The sequence below is a fragment of the Trematomus bernacchii genome, unplaced genomic scaffold (genome assembly GCF_902827165.1).
Source record: "Trematomus bernacchii unplaced genomic scaffold, fTreBer1.1, whole genome shotgun sequence".
Classification (NCBI taxonomy): domain Eukaryota; kingdom Metazoa; phylum Chordata; class Actinopteri; order Perciformes; family Nototheniidae; genus Trematomus; species Trematomus bernacchii.
In genome coordinates this window covers 12,275,073-12,288,787 of record NW_022987705.1, presented here as the reverse complement: position 1 = coordinate 12,288,787, position 13,715 = coordinate 12,275,073, and the positions used below count along the sequence as shown (strand labels likewise).

Below are 13,715 nucleotides of genomic sequence, written 5' to 3'. Positions count from 1 at the left end.
TATATATGCAAACAAAGCCCAGTAATATGGCGTTATTTTTGTGCCTCTATCCTGAGCACGCAATGAAACATTTTGAGCATAGAAAATGTTATTGAGCGCGCAATTTAACATTTTTGAGCACAGAAAGATATATTTTGCAAACACAATTGACTCTAAGCCCTCTCACAAACTCCTGCTCCGTGCACAAGAAGACTGCTGCACGCGCCAACTTGAGCGCGCACACAGGCAAACCTGAGCGCACACAGGGTGGAGAGGTTGAGCGAGGGAGAGAAAGGGAGGGAGAGCGCGTGCAGCAGTCTTCTTGTGCACGGAGCAGGAGTTTGTGAGAGGGCTTAGAGTCAATTGTACTTGCAAAATATATTTTTCTGTGCTCAAAAATGTTAAATTGCGTGCTCAATAACATTTTCTATGCTCAAAATGTTCCATTGCGTGCTCAGGATAGAGGCACAAAAATAACGCCATACAGTAAGAAATGTTGTAGTATGTTAGCTAAAAGAAAGGAGGAACACACTGTGACCTACCTGTTATGAGCAAACCACAGATGTTGCTATGCATGCTGGGAGTTCTTGCCAAAGAGTTTTGTTTGTTTTTCAGGAAGCTTATTTGGCTGAAATGTTAGAAGCTACCAGTTACTTCTCAATTCTCCACCACAACTACCCAATGAGGATGCTTTGTTTATTATTTTCCGAGAAACACCAGTTCCCAGAAGGATTTAACCTTTTAATGTGAAATGAAATCAAATATTAAATCATAAAGGTTCTTAAAAATTTGAATTGGTGTGATATGCTTGTCAGTACTCTATGACTGTTTGGTACCTCGTAAAACACACAACCTTAAGTGTGTGTGTGTGCGTGCGTGCGTGCGTGCATGCATACCACTACTTTCACTTGCCACACACACTTGCAGGCAGTCTGTCTGAGGTTCCCTCATTGCTGCAGTCATATGCCTGCTGGCAGCCGGCCATAGCAACCCAAGCTTGCGGAGTGGCAACCCTATCTTCCTCAGACACTGGCCACGGGCACCAGAATAGTAAATAATATGTGAGATCCCGGGACTAACTAAATATCTGTAAAATCTCACCTTCAGACAGCAGCTAAATATAAGTGCAGCCACCTTTGCCATTAAGGGCTTTTGACTTCATGGAACATTACAGGAGTCACTGGAGGAAATGCCTTTGCGAGATGCTGCATTGACGTAGATGGAGGGTGGGCATGCACACATACCCACGCATGCTGTCGAAGATAAGCTGGGCACTTAGCAGAGGCATGTGTACATATAAGTCACACCAGCCTATATTGGGGGGTTACTTTAGGGTTTGCCGTTAGAGGAAAAGCAGGAGTAGTGACGGCGGCAGAGCCACTTAACACATCAGGGTTGGAGAGCGTCCACTTCCCATTTTAGCTCACAAGCATAAAAAAGTGCTTATCCTTCTCTTGGATGAACGTATGCAAGTACTTAATGGAGGCCACTAGAAACTGTGCCTCAGAGTTGTTAATGCAACATTCATGCACAACATTTTAAGGTTTTTAAAGCACCGTAATAGCAAAAAATCAACGGTGCCTTCATAATTTATAGTGCAAAAATGGTTCTTCAATACTTAACATTTGACTGATTGGTACAAGGCAAAAAGAAAGTACAGTACTTACATGTTTGTATTACGATTCTAATAAACAAAAATAATATAAACCCATAACGATTATTGGTATTAGATTCAATGCCCATAACTCTTGTGCTATAACTCTTAATACGTACAAGGTGCTTTCAATTTAAATTGCCATTCGAAAACACAGCTTGAGCTAGAAGTCGTGTATGAGATCAGAATTGTTTGAATCGCTCCCCTCCATAGTGAGAGCATTTCAAATCAGTCTCCTCGACACAACAGTTTAATTTCACATCACGCTCTTTAAAGTTCACCTGAACAGCTGCTGCAGCTGGAGCTGGCTCCGCCTCAGACCCCAGCCCACCGTGGGGCTTTCAGGTCAATGTTCACCACACATTATCTGGGTCAACTGGGGCAACCCATTTATACCAGCAATCAAAAAGTGTTAATTAGGTTATTTGATGCTGCAGTCCTGATGATGGATCATCTCTGCTGACAACGACATGTAAAGAGAGTCAGGGACATGTTTAGGGTATGTTGATTTACAAGTGACATCAAGTCTTTGGCAGCTAAGTACTACAGTTAGTAATGGTTCCTTGTTTAATGTCAATAAATTGATTAAAGCTCAAATTGTCTCATGCCGTGATCACTCACTCTCTTGTAAGCTTCTCATCCATTGGTTAAATGATTCTTTCTTGGTGAGAGAAAGCAAGCTTTGCTACAACATTTAATCGAAACCAAAGATTTGTTTATACGTCAAAAACTTAAGCTGTTTTTTTTTAATTGAGTGTTTTTTGGAGGTAGTTCACGCATTTTTCTTGGAATAGGCGTTCTTGTCCACTTACACAGTCATTGTGTTAATATTATCAACCCGCCAAGAACAGGTTTTGGATTACAAAACTAAACCGTCTAAAAAGAACTAGAGCAACAACAGTATTGCAATCCACTTGATTTTACAAGTTCTCCTTTTGCATCCTGTCCATAACTTCTTCTTATGAACCCGTAAACAAAGACTACGCATGTTGTTCCTATCTGCTTTGAAAAAACACATCCACCTAAAATAGCTTGTTTACTGGAATACTGGAGAGTATAGTGATCTTGTGCAGTTTCCTGTAACACATATCAAGCAAGTGTTTATCAGTTAAAAGTTTTGTGACAGATCACTTACGGTGATAGCGGCGGGTCAAATGTATTGCACTTGAATTTGCTTGATATGTTCGCAGAGAAAGCAGATAAAACATCTGCACAGTTTAGCATTTTCAAACTCATAATCCAGCAGCTGCAGTGCATATTTGAGCTCTGACTAAAAACGCCTGATTCTCCACATTCCTCCGGCTGCAGAGATTCCCCTCTGCCCCTGTGTCAAAGCTTGGCCTCCAGCCGAGACATGCTCACCAACACGCCCCACGCTCCATGGAAACTCCACTCCTTCTCAATGGACAAACGCACCAACTGAGCCTCATACAGATAGATATACACACTGTACAGAGCAGGAGACAGGGTTGGGAGTCAAGTTTGCTGGACTGTTTCAAACACACACACAACGAGGGTCTCCCATGGGCCCAGCGCAGTCTGTGAACTGAGATCTCTTTTGTTTACCCCGAGAGACAATAACGTGTCTGTTCTCTCTGTCTGTTTTGTCTCTTTTTTCCCCTCCTTCCCTCTCCATGCCCTCGCCATGCTCTTTCATCCCTCCCTCGCCGTACCTCATCTCCAGGATGACAATCTGCGACCTCTACACCATGCCGAGGGTGGCTGAGCCCGTCTGGTTGACCATGATGTCCGGGGCGTCGGAGAAGAACCAGCTCTGCGGTCACTTCATGAGGGAGCTCTCGCTGCTGATGGAGCAGGCCTCCAAGAACCAGTTGAGTGACTGCTTGTTCTCACACCTAGGTCATCAGTCACAACATTTTTAAAAAGTATCTCAAAAAGGGGATCATGGAAATATGTTAAGTCATTTTCAAACACATATCACTTACTGGTTGTTAAGAGTGGTAGGCCACAGCAAACCCACCTGTTGTGAAGATCAGGCTGTTCACCACTCGATTGATCTTTTCTGAGCTGACAGCATTAAGCAAGCTCACTAATGTAAAGAGAGAAGACATGCATAGCAGAACTCGGACACAAAGAAAAGTTACACGTTCTTTTTTGCTTCTACTTCCTGGACAAGCCTATAAACGGAGAAACACATGCAGGTTCACACACTGTTCATTCTATTCTACACAGTCTATCGTCTTTCTCACCCTTTTCATTGCTCTCAAACATACACACAAGTGAGTGTTTCACCCTCTTTGCATTTATTTGTCTGCCTCTGAGGGAGCTGTGAATGCCAGTCTCTAATTGCTTATTGTTGCTGTCATAAAGCCACGTCAAAACACTGCTAATTGTACCAAAATGAATTGGTAGCAAGGCCTTTATTGAACATATTCACACTTGATGCATGTAGCATTTAGAAGTGTTTTTATTGCATTCTTTATTCAAATTGTGTCATTGATTGCATAAAGCAAAAATAACATTTTAAGACAAACATAAAACATAGTTTTTTAACACTTTATAGACATAGAAAATGATTAAATTGAGGGTACAAAAATAATTTTGAAGAAATTCCACATGAGCAATACAAACCCCTCCTCTTGGAAGACATCATGGTGGAATACCGTTTATTAGACTGAAGAATCAAAACGTGTCTGTACTTTACTATTACTACCTTTCACTTTCTCATGTTCTCTAAATCCCTGCACACTCTAAATGGTGTCTCCTAGGCAACCATTGGTGTTTATTCATTAGCAGAATTTCTCTGAAAAGTCAGTATTTCCACCAATGTTAGGCTGTCTTCCACACATCCATTTTTGACCTGACGATACACAACTACTTCTACGCTATGTTGACTCTCGGATGAAGCCATATGTCTCCCTGGCAACAAAATGTCTCGTAAGACATCATGTCTTTTCTGAGGCGTCCTGTCAGTTTTTCCCATGATGCTAGTGATGAGTGCCGCAGTCACAACTGTGCTGGAGCACATGACTGAACTTGAGTAGCATCGGTGTTGAGTCATGAGACAGGAAGGGAAGTAGACACTTGTGGTCAGGACTGAGAAGTGAATCATTTGTATTTATGTGTGTGTATGTGTCTTTCTGCATCCATTTCTATTTTTGTGTGTGGCAAACAATGGATGTGTGTGTTCAGGCCCGCAAGAAAAGGTCTGACCAAGTTGACCTCACCAAATAAGGTCAGGAGGGAAACTGAGAAGTCATTTTTGATCGGGTTCACACAGCTAGGATGTTTGGATTCTCCTCGACTCTTTGCTCACCAACCCATATCTGATTGATTTCAGATTCCTCCCTGCGTTATTGACAGCCATCCTGACCAATCATCTGGCCTGGGTGCCCACCGTCATGCCCAATGGGCAGCCTCCAATCAAGATCTTCCTCGAGAAACACTCCTCCAAGAGCGTCGACATGCTGGCCAAGACGCACCCTTACAACCCGCTCTGGGCACAACTAGGTGAGGCAGTTGGAAAACAAACACACACAAGCACACAGTCACAAAACAAATGGACGTCTGATAAAACACCCGTGTTTGATCTTCATTTTTGCTGAAGCTGGAACGCATCCTCACCTGTCACCATTAATCATCCCAGCTCAAAGACAAGTTGGGACTGTTCTCCACATGCAGCTCCATTAGACTGCACTCTGTTGTAGCTCTTATGTCAGTTTAATACGTGTAATGCATTAATGATCTTGTGATAAAAACGCAATTTTTAAATTAAAATGAAATAATACTCCAATGACGTGCAGTTCATTTAGATATTTATTGCTGTGTAAAGCATCAGTGTTTTTTATTGTTACATGTTGCATTTACTACTAATCTATTCGTGCACTTCTGTGCAGTCTCTCTCTTTTTAATATTTGTTGATGTGTTTATAGACACAGTATAGCTGTAGATGATTTGTAGATGCATGTAGTGAGTGATGATATCCTTTAAATACACAAACATCTTATAGAGTATGTTGAGTAGTCCACACTTTCACCTCATGTGACATGGAGAACTCTGGGAAAGTGAGTTCATGGTGCCTCCTGGTGTTCATAGTGAGAACTGCACACCAGAGAGGAAAGAACACGTTAGTCTTAAAAACAAGAATGGTGTTTGTTTGACTGGCGATTGTTTAAACATACCTTCATAAGTTCTGTAATATGTCATTTGTGTAATATTGATATAAACCGTTTTATATCCAGATACTAAAAGGTAAGTGAAACGTAATGCATTTTTCTCGAAAAGTGTTCATCACACAACTTTTCTCATGATGAATGTATTTCGGGGATCCAAGAAATGACTGTCTCTAGTGCCAGTTTTTTTGTCATATGAATTAGAAGTGTGTTATGTACACACCGTGTAGTGTATTCAGAGGGGACCCCTATTTACTCTTCTACAAACTGCCTGCTCGGTACAGCTCGCTCATTTTAATGATAGATAAAGAAAGAAAGATCTATAACCTATTTATGAGTCATTTTCTGGACAACCGTTCATCCAATCAACTTCACACTGCGGCAAAACTGGAGACTTCACAATCAAATGTTATGGAACGGGCATAAATAAATGATAAAAAAAACATTACCTGTTAAAATAATTCGATAAATCTAAATGGCTGTACAGAAATGCTGATGTTTTTTTTTTTTTTCCTCACTGTGTAGGCGACCTGTACGGGGCCATAGGGTCCCCGGTGCGGCTGTCCAGGACGGTGGTGGTGGGCCGCAGACAGGAGCTGGTCCAGAGGCTCCTCTACATCCTCACCTACTTCATCCGCTGCTCCGAGCTGCTGGAGACACACATGCTGGACAGCGCCGAGGACGAGGCCATCGTCATCCCCGGCTCCCTCATCACCACCTCCCTGAGGAGAGGAGAGGTGGAGGAGTCGGACTACGTGCTGGTCACCGTCCACAAACCCAGCGGGGACTACTTGTCTCACCCCACCCACAGCCGGCAGACCGAGGCAGAGGACAGCAGCTACCCTTCAGACAACAGCTTCCAGAGCAGCACTTACACAGACACAGAGGGGGAGCAGGGTGGGGGGGACACACCCAAGGAGGAGGATGAGGAGGATGAGGAGGAGGAGGAAGAGGAGGAAGAGGAGGACAGCAGTGACAGTCAAGGGTCCAGGAGCAGTGTGCTTCAGACTGGGGACAGTGCTGTTATCAGGATTGCAGAATCAGCTGATCCCGGGGGGCTGCTCAGGGAGTCCAGCAGCCCCCCGGGGGTCCCAGAGGCCCGGCTGGAGACGGTGGTGCGGGTGGGCTCGGCGTCGTCCAGGGAGGAGGTCTGTGTGCTGGACACAGAGACCAAGGGAGACCTTAGACTCATCGTCCCGTCCACACCCACAGCCTCACTGGCATCATCACCATCTCCTGTCCCCACAGAGCAGAAGACCCCCGGCTCAGAGGCTGGGACGGATGCAGGCGTAGGGTCCCAGCCCCCCAGGGTGCTGGCCTCTCTGCCGTTAGAGATCCCTCTGGAGAAGAAGCTCCCTGATAAAAACACACCTGCTGCTGCAGTGCCAGTTCCAGGAAGCACCGCGTCGGGGCCCATGTCTCTGATCCTGACAGAAGAGGACGAGCCGGCAACAAAAGTCACCTTCCTCATCGGAGACTCCATGTCTCCAGAGTCGGACACGGAGAGCCGCCGGAGGAAAGTGGAAGAGGACATGAAGAAGTACAAGAAGCACCTCAAGGACAAACCTCTCCACCAGCAGCTGATGCTGATGCAGCAGAAACAGCATCAGGTGCAACATCACAAACCCAAGAGTGGAGCGGAGTCAAAGACCAGCAGCAGCCAATCAGAGGACCAAACCAAACAGACCAAGGCAGCCCTCCCCCTGCAGCGGGTGTCCAGTAAGATGCCCAAGTGGACCCCCAACTGTGTGGACGATTTTGACGAGTACTTCAGTGTGGATAACCCCGTGGAGACTAGGACTATAGAAGATGTGGCCACACGACCGACGGCCAGCAGCACAGACAGTATGCACAAAGACCTGCTGGACCCCTCGGGAGTCCCCCAACCCGGGGACATTGGGGGCCACAGCAGTCCGGGGATAGGTCTGTGTTTAGGTTCAGGTAGGGCGGAGGTGGGGTCCAGCAGGAAGGGAGACATTTTGCTGAGCGTCCAGAGGAGGTGCAGGTGTGGCTCCACAGATTCCTCCGACACATGCTGCTGCAGGAGCTGTTCTGTTGAGCAGGACAAGGGTCTTCTGCTGTCGGTCCCCCTCCCCCAGGATGAGAGCAGCAAAAGCACAGAGGACCAAAAGAACAAGGCGATGCCGGCCAACGACTGGGAGATCCCCCGCAACGAGAGCTCGGACAGCGCGCTGGGGGACAGCGAGAGCGAGGACACCGAGGACTGGCAGGAGGAGATGCTGCTGCCCCTCCCCGGGTGAGTACATGACACAATAACTAGTGCAAATGCTAATGTTCATTTTGTTTAATTAGTCTCAGGGAAAAATACAAATGTAACGTTTTTATCACGTTGAGTAAAGCCTATGCTGTTATTTTTTCTGGTTTTATTTAACTTAAAATCAGGACATTTTAGTCTAATCCTAGTAAAAAAAAGTATTTCAGTCTGGTTTTGAAAAATGTCAATACACATTTTTTTTTTTTGTCATCAGATTATATAGAACATTTGAGTCAATCTAGGCTAGCCAAAAAACATAGGTTGAACACCTTTATTGTTTTTAAAGTACATGTTAGTGTAGATATTGTCCCAGTTTGAGTGAAATACTGTATCTTGATCTATCTCCCCTCATCTTTGCATTAAAAAAAAAGCCACACAGTTTACATATGAGTTTTCAAAATGAAAAGTAATACATCCCTTCTGACTTTGTCTTCCTTTGTAATTGAAGTTATAATGACGGCAGGTATCTATCTTTATCTTTTGGGATCTCATATCTCATCACATGTTTTGCTTTATAGGTCAAAGTTGGTGGAGAACTACTCGAAGCCAAGCATTGCCAACTTTGGCCGCTCTCTGTTCGGAGGCTACTGCCCCACCTACGTGCCAGACTTTGTACTCCAAGGGTTGCCTAGCGACGAGAAGCTACGGCAGTGCCTCATGGCCGAATTAACCCACGCTGTTCAGGTAAAGTTCAAGTGTTAAACCTTTTCATTGAAGTGTTTTGAGCAACCAGAATGTGATTGCAAACAAGTCATTTAACTTACAAGAAAATGTGGTTTTGGATTGAACACTTATCTTCACTTTATGCATGTGTATTATTGTTTTTTAACTGAATGTTTTCTCTTCTGCAGCATCCAGTATTGGACGAGCCTATCGCGGAGGCCGTCTGCATTATAGCAGACACAGAGAAGTGGACGGTGCAGGTGGCCAGCAGTCAGAGGCGAGCCACAGACGTCAACAAGCTGGGGAAGGAGGTCCTGGTGTCCAACTTGGTCTCAAACTTACTGCAGTCCACCCACCAGCTCTACAAACTCAACATCTCTCCCAACTTTGTACGTCTCACCTCTCAGCCAAACAATGGTTATTCAGCAGCGAGCACCACTTTGATTCCTGTGCTTTAACATCCATGTTTCCTTCCTCTTCTCCTCAGTGTATCATGCACCTTGAGGACCGCCTGCAGGAAATCTACTTCAAAAGCAAGATGCTTGCTGAGTATTTGAAGGGTCAGACAAGGGTCCATGTGAAAGAGTTGGGCATGGTCTTAGGGTAAGGGGTTAACCTTTATTCTCCACTCGCATGTACTGGAAAGCAGAACATAAATGCCTAACTAATCTACTGAAACGTATTCTCTGGATTTTGTATCTCTAGCATCAGGTCCCTGTTATTTGTCTCATGCACAACTATAATATTATATATAATAATAAACATTAACATTAATTAAATAATAAACATAAACATTATAATAATAATAATATAATGCAAATGCACATGCAGTCCAATGAAGGCTTTAAAACTATAGGAACATTCAACTTTGCAATTTACTGAGGGAGGAATGTTTTAGAGCTCTATGGTACACAGTGAGTTTTTCTGAGTATTACTGAATTTAAACATAACTGTTATTTGCCTATAAGGACACCCAACATGGCGCTAGTGATGTGTCGGTCGCGAACGAGCCGTTTTTTTGTTGTTAAGGAGGCCTAATACAAGACAGAATGATATGATGATCTCCGCGCTACGGGTGCTCCGTGCATGCATGCAGTGACATGTCATATCCAAGGATTAGAGACTGTTGGATGCTGCTGTTTTGAGCATTGCAATATATTTATTTTCCTTATGTTATTTATTTATGATTATTTTTAAGCTCAGCAAAGATTTGTTGTCAGTTTGTATAGCTGTTGCTATCTGCTTTTTTTTTTTTGCGTGGTTCTACAATCAGAGAGTTACAAGGGTCTGTAAATGCAATGAAAACAATTGGCCACAGCAAATAATTTATATTAAAAATGTAATTTTTACTTTTGAATACTTCAGTACAAAGGATGTATTGAATAATTTAAGTGATAGGCTATAGGCTATAGGCTAAATTTGATTGAATTATATAAAAGGTATTTTTCGCAGATAGACCTATTAACCCCGCCCCCTTAAAAAAAAAAACGGCTCTTTTGAACAGCTCTCGCAAAGGAACGGAGCCATAAGATCCGGCTCCCTTCAAAGAGCCATAATTCCCATCACTACATGGCACCTTACTGGAAAAACCTATCCCCATTAATGTATTAAACAACCAGCAACAACATATTATATTCAAGTTATTTAAATCAGTGTTATGTGTAAACTCTTGACAGATAAAACATCATTTTGCTAGGATATGCTTTGTTTAGTATAAAAGGAACTCCAAAAATGCAGATCTGTAACTAGCACTATTGGATTCAATGCAAAATCATTTTTACCAATGAAATATGGCAGTGTAATGTTTATAAATGGTGTTACTTTAAACAGGCCACGTAGATCTTATCCTGATGTTTGCTCTGGTGTCGTTTCAGAATCGAGTCCAGCGACCTCCCCCTGTTGGCCGCAGTGGCCAGCACCCACTCCCCCTATGTGGCCCAGATCCTCCTTTGAGACTGTCAGACCTGGGGGGGTGGTACTCTGGCCCCAAATCAACCGTCCATGCTCCACAGCTGACCCCCGTCATGGTGTTCTCCTCTCGCTCTGCAGTGTAGATGTTACACCACAGGGGGGAGCTAGAGTCCCACAGATGGAGGCTCTGTGGAGGTTTCCCAGTCCTTTGAATGTTTCTTTTTAAAGACTATTTTTGGACAGAAAAACGCCAAAGACTTTATAAATGTTTCCAGGTGAGAATGAAACATTAAGGATTTCTACGGTATAATAACATTGGACTTTTTTTCCTTCTACTTTTTCTCTGTACAATCTGTGTCAGACTACAAGATGGATTTTTTTATTTGAACATTTTAAGGTTAATATCATTGAGAACATTATCAATCTCATGCATTTATGTTATTTCATTTATCTTCATGTTTTTGTTTACAAGCCAAATTTCCCTTGAGATATCCCCGTGACACGTTTTATTGTAATTGACGCACACGTGAGGTTATTTTTGGTTCGACAAACCGGTTTTGAAATCGCTTAAAGTGGCTTTGACATTCTTATCATAGGTACAGCACTACCTCAGATCTTCACATGGATGACACACATTTACAGTCGCCCAATAGAAAACCCTGAGGTAAACGTTTGAAGCTATTTTAATCAGAGGAATGTCAGCGTCATCTTCGTGCAGACCCTATGCTGTGTTCTTTGGACAAGGGGAGTTTGGTAAATTCCTGAGGATGATTGTTTCACACATATTTTTCAGAATGTGTTTAAGTTCCCCGCTCTACTGTGGATAAAAGCTCCGACACACATCATCTACATGTATTTTACAACCCAAATGCTGAAATATTTTCACACTTTTATAGCTTCGCCACCTTTCTACAATGTTTACGGCTTCGATGTTTGCTGCAGACAAAAAGAGGAACACGGGAGGCCTTACAATAGATTCAAATATGTATGAGTTAACACTATTTTCAAACATGTTTCTATGACGGTTATACTAACAGAAACACGCAGAATATAAAGCTCTAGTAGCACCCTTTGAAAATAATGTTTCTTTAGATTTTCCATGACATTGAAAAGTGATTTTGGCTGTTATATCTTTAAAGCAGGGTGCGATTCGGTGAGCGTAAATAAGAGGTTCCTTTCATATTTTCAGTTTTGGTGGATTCTCTCCTGTGCATAGGGTGTTTTCTGCAGTGGGGGCCAATGGTATTTTATTGTTAGTACTTTTTGTTGTAAGTACTTTTTTTTGTTTCATCGGCATTGGAAATAAATCTATATTTTGTTATCTCTTTAATTAACTCCAGAAATAAAAGGAGTTAAACATTTCCCAATATTATTTAATATAGGTAAAAGCAGAGAGGAAACACAGAGTTTTAAATAAATATGAAGGCAGAGGGAGGAGCTTAATTTAGCCGATAAGCTCAATAAATATTCAAATGAGTACTTACTGGAACAAACCTTCCACAATGTTTAAAAATATGTGCTTAAAGATTAGCGTATACATTATATGTTGGACTGAATGCTGAGAAGGGCTTGTATTGTTAGAGAAAGCAGGAATAATGTGTGTTTCTTTCTATAAGATCCTGTATATGACCCAAGTCTTAATAGAGATGTGGCATGAATGCATCAGAGCTCATTTTGCTGGTAACATGTCTAGAGACGTGCTTGTTGCATTGAAGATGCTCCGCTGTATCAGCCTACATTTTGTACAACCCAGCCATTATGTTTAAAAGGTATGAATTTATATCTGCTTTCACTTCTTTGTATATGAATAAATTATTTAGTAAGTTTAGCCCATGGTATGTGTAACGGTTCATGTAAACTGTACATACTCTTGTTTATTTCCATGTATTTGTACAGAATGTCTTTTAAGAATTGTCTCTTCAAATTATTTTTTCCCAATTTTATGGGAATGTTGTGCAATAAAAATGCCGATGTTAAGAATTTATGTTGCTGGGAATTCTTTCTGTCACAAAATCAAAGGGGAAAGGGGGAAATAAATCATGGAAAAGTGAAAGAAAAAATTATTTGTAAATATAAAAATGTTTCCCAAAACCCCAAAAAGAGCTATAATTTGCATCTGGGAATTACTGATGGTATACACAGTTATAAGTGTAGTTGATATACCACATACCCTTGTATCTGTTTATAAGACGGCATTAAAAAACAAGTATCCAGTGAATCCACAGACCTGGCTCTGATTTAATGGATCAGCTCCAAATGTGTGTTTCTTCACATGTCAGATTAGGATCTAAGTTTATCTTTTATTTTCCCACAAACATTTTTTAATTAAAACAAATTGCATAGCTCTCACGTGTAAACTGGTGTTAGGTTTTGGGGTTATCCCATTTGGGAATTCAGATTTTCCTTTTTTCTATGCTTTTGCTGGTACACGTTTTAATTATATACGCCCAATCCATGACATTTCCTCCATCGCTGCCTCATTTTTAAACAGTCTGGAAAGTGGCTATGAATCAGTGCAAAGAATAGCACTTTTGTTTGGATTGGAGGTGGTTTCACTTCTGGTGCTCACCATCTGGATCACACATTGGACCCACCTTTTGCATTTACCACTCTGACGCTGGTTGAGGCTCCACCCCACCCTCCTCAGGACACGCACACGCACACGCACACACCGCAGTTATGCAATAATAGGAGTGTCATGGTAGCAGTGATTATTGCATTAATCCCACTGTCCGTATAGCTATTTTAGGAAAACAGACTTAAAACACTGTTCGTTAAATCGGGGTTAAAACTGCGAGAAGTGCGTGGATATGCTTTGACCATAAAAGCAGTATTTTCCCGCTAAAGCAGAAGCCGTGAATGTCTTTACTAAACTGTGCAGCTTTAACATGCACTTCATTAGTCTGATTAATCCTCATGTTGGGCAGTTTGTGGGAGCATGCTGACATTAGAAGTGTCAGAAGTCAGAGGGAGGCTCTATGTGGTGTTGAGGGACTCCTTTGGAAGCTCGTACACTCGACTTTCAAAACTAGTGAACGCGGTTTTCTATGCCATTGACGCTAGACTACGACACAACTTTTGAAATAAATAGCGTAATCAT

General features: G+C 42.4%; 1 protein-coding gene across 2 annotated transcripts in view; it reads left to right on the top strand.

The window, feature by feature from the left end:
- The window catches only part of fnip1 (folliculin interacting protein 1), a 43,361-nt gene extending 30,762 nt beyond the window's left edge, over window positions 1-12,599 (top strand). For both annotated transcript variants that reach the window (XM_034139920.1, XM_034139919.1), the window contains 7 exons: window positions 3,318-3,464; window positions 4,935-5,104; window positions 6,292-8,023; window positions 8,560-8,725; window positions 8,893-9,093; window positions 9,192-9,307; window positions 10,579-12,599. In XM_034139920.1, the coding sequence (XP_033995811.1) occupies window positions 3,318-3,464; window positions 4,935-5,104; window positions 6,292-8,023; window positions 8,560-8,725; window positions 8,893-9,093; window positions 9,192-9,307; window positions 10,579-10,657 (2,611 nt within the window). In that variant the 3' untranslated portion in view covers window positions 10,658-12,599. The remainder of the gene's footprint in view (window positions 1-3,317; window positions 3,465-4,934; window positions 5,105-6,291; window positions 8,024-8,559; window positions 8,726-8,892; window positions 9,094-9,191; window positions 9,308-10,578) is intronic.
- The last annotated feature ends 1,116 nt before the right edge of the window (window positions 12,600-13,715 follow it).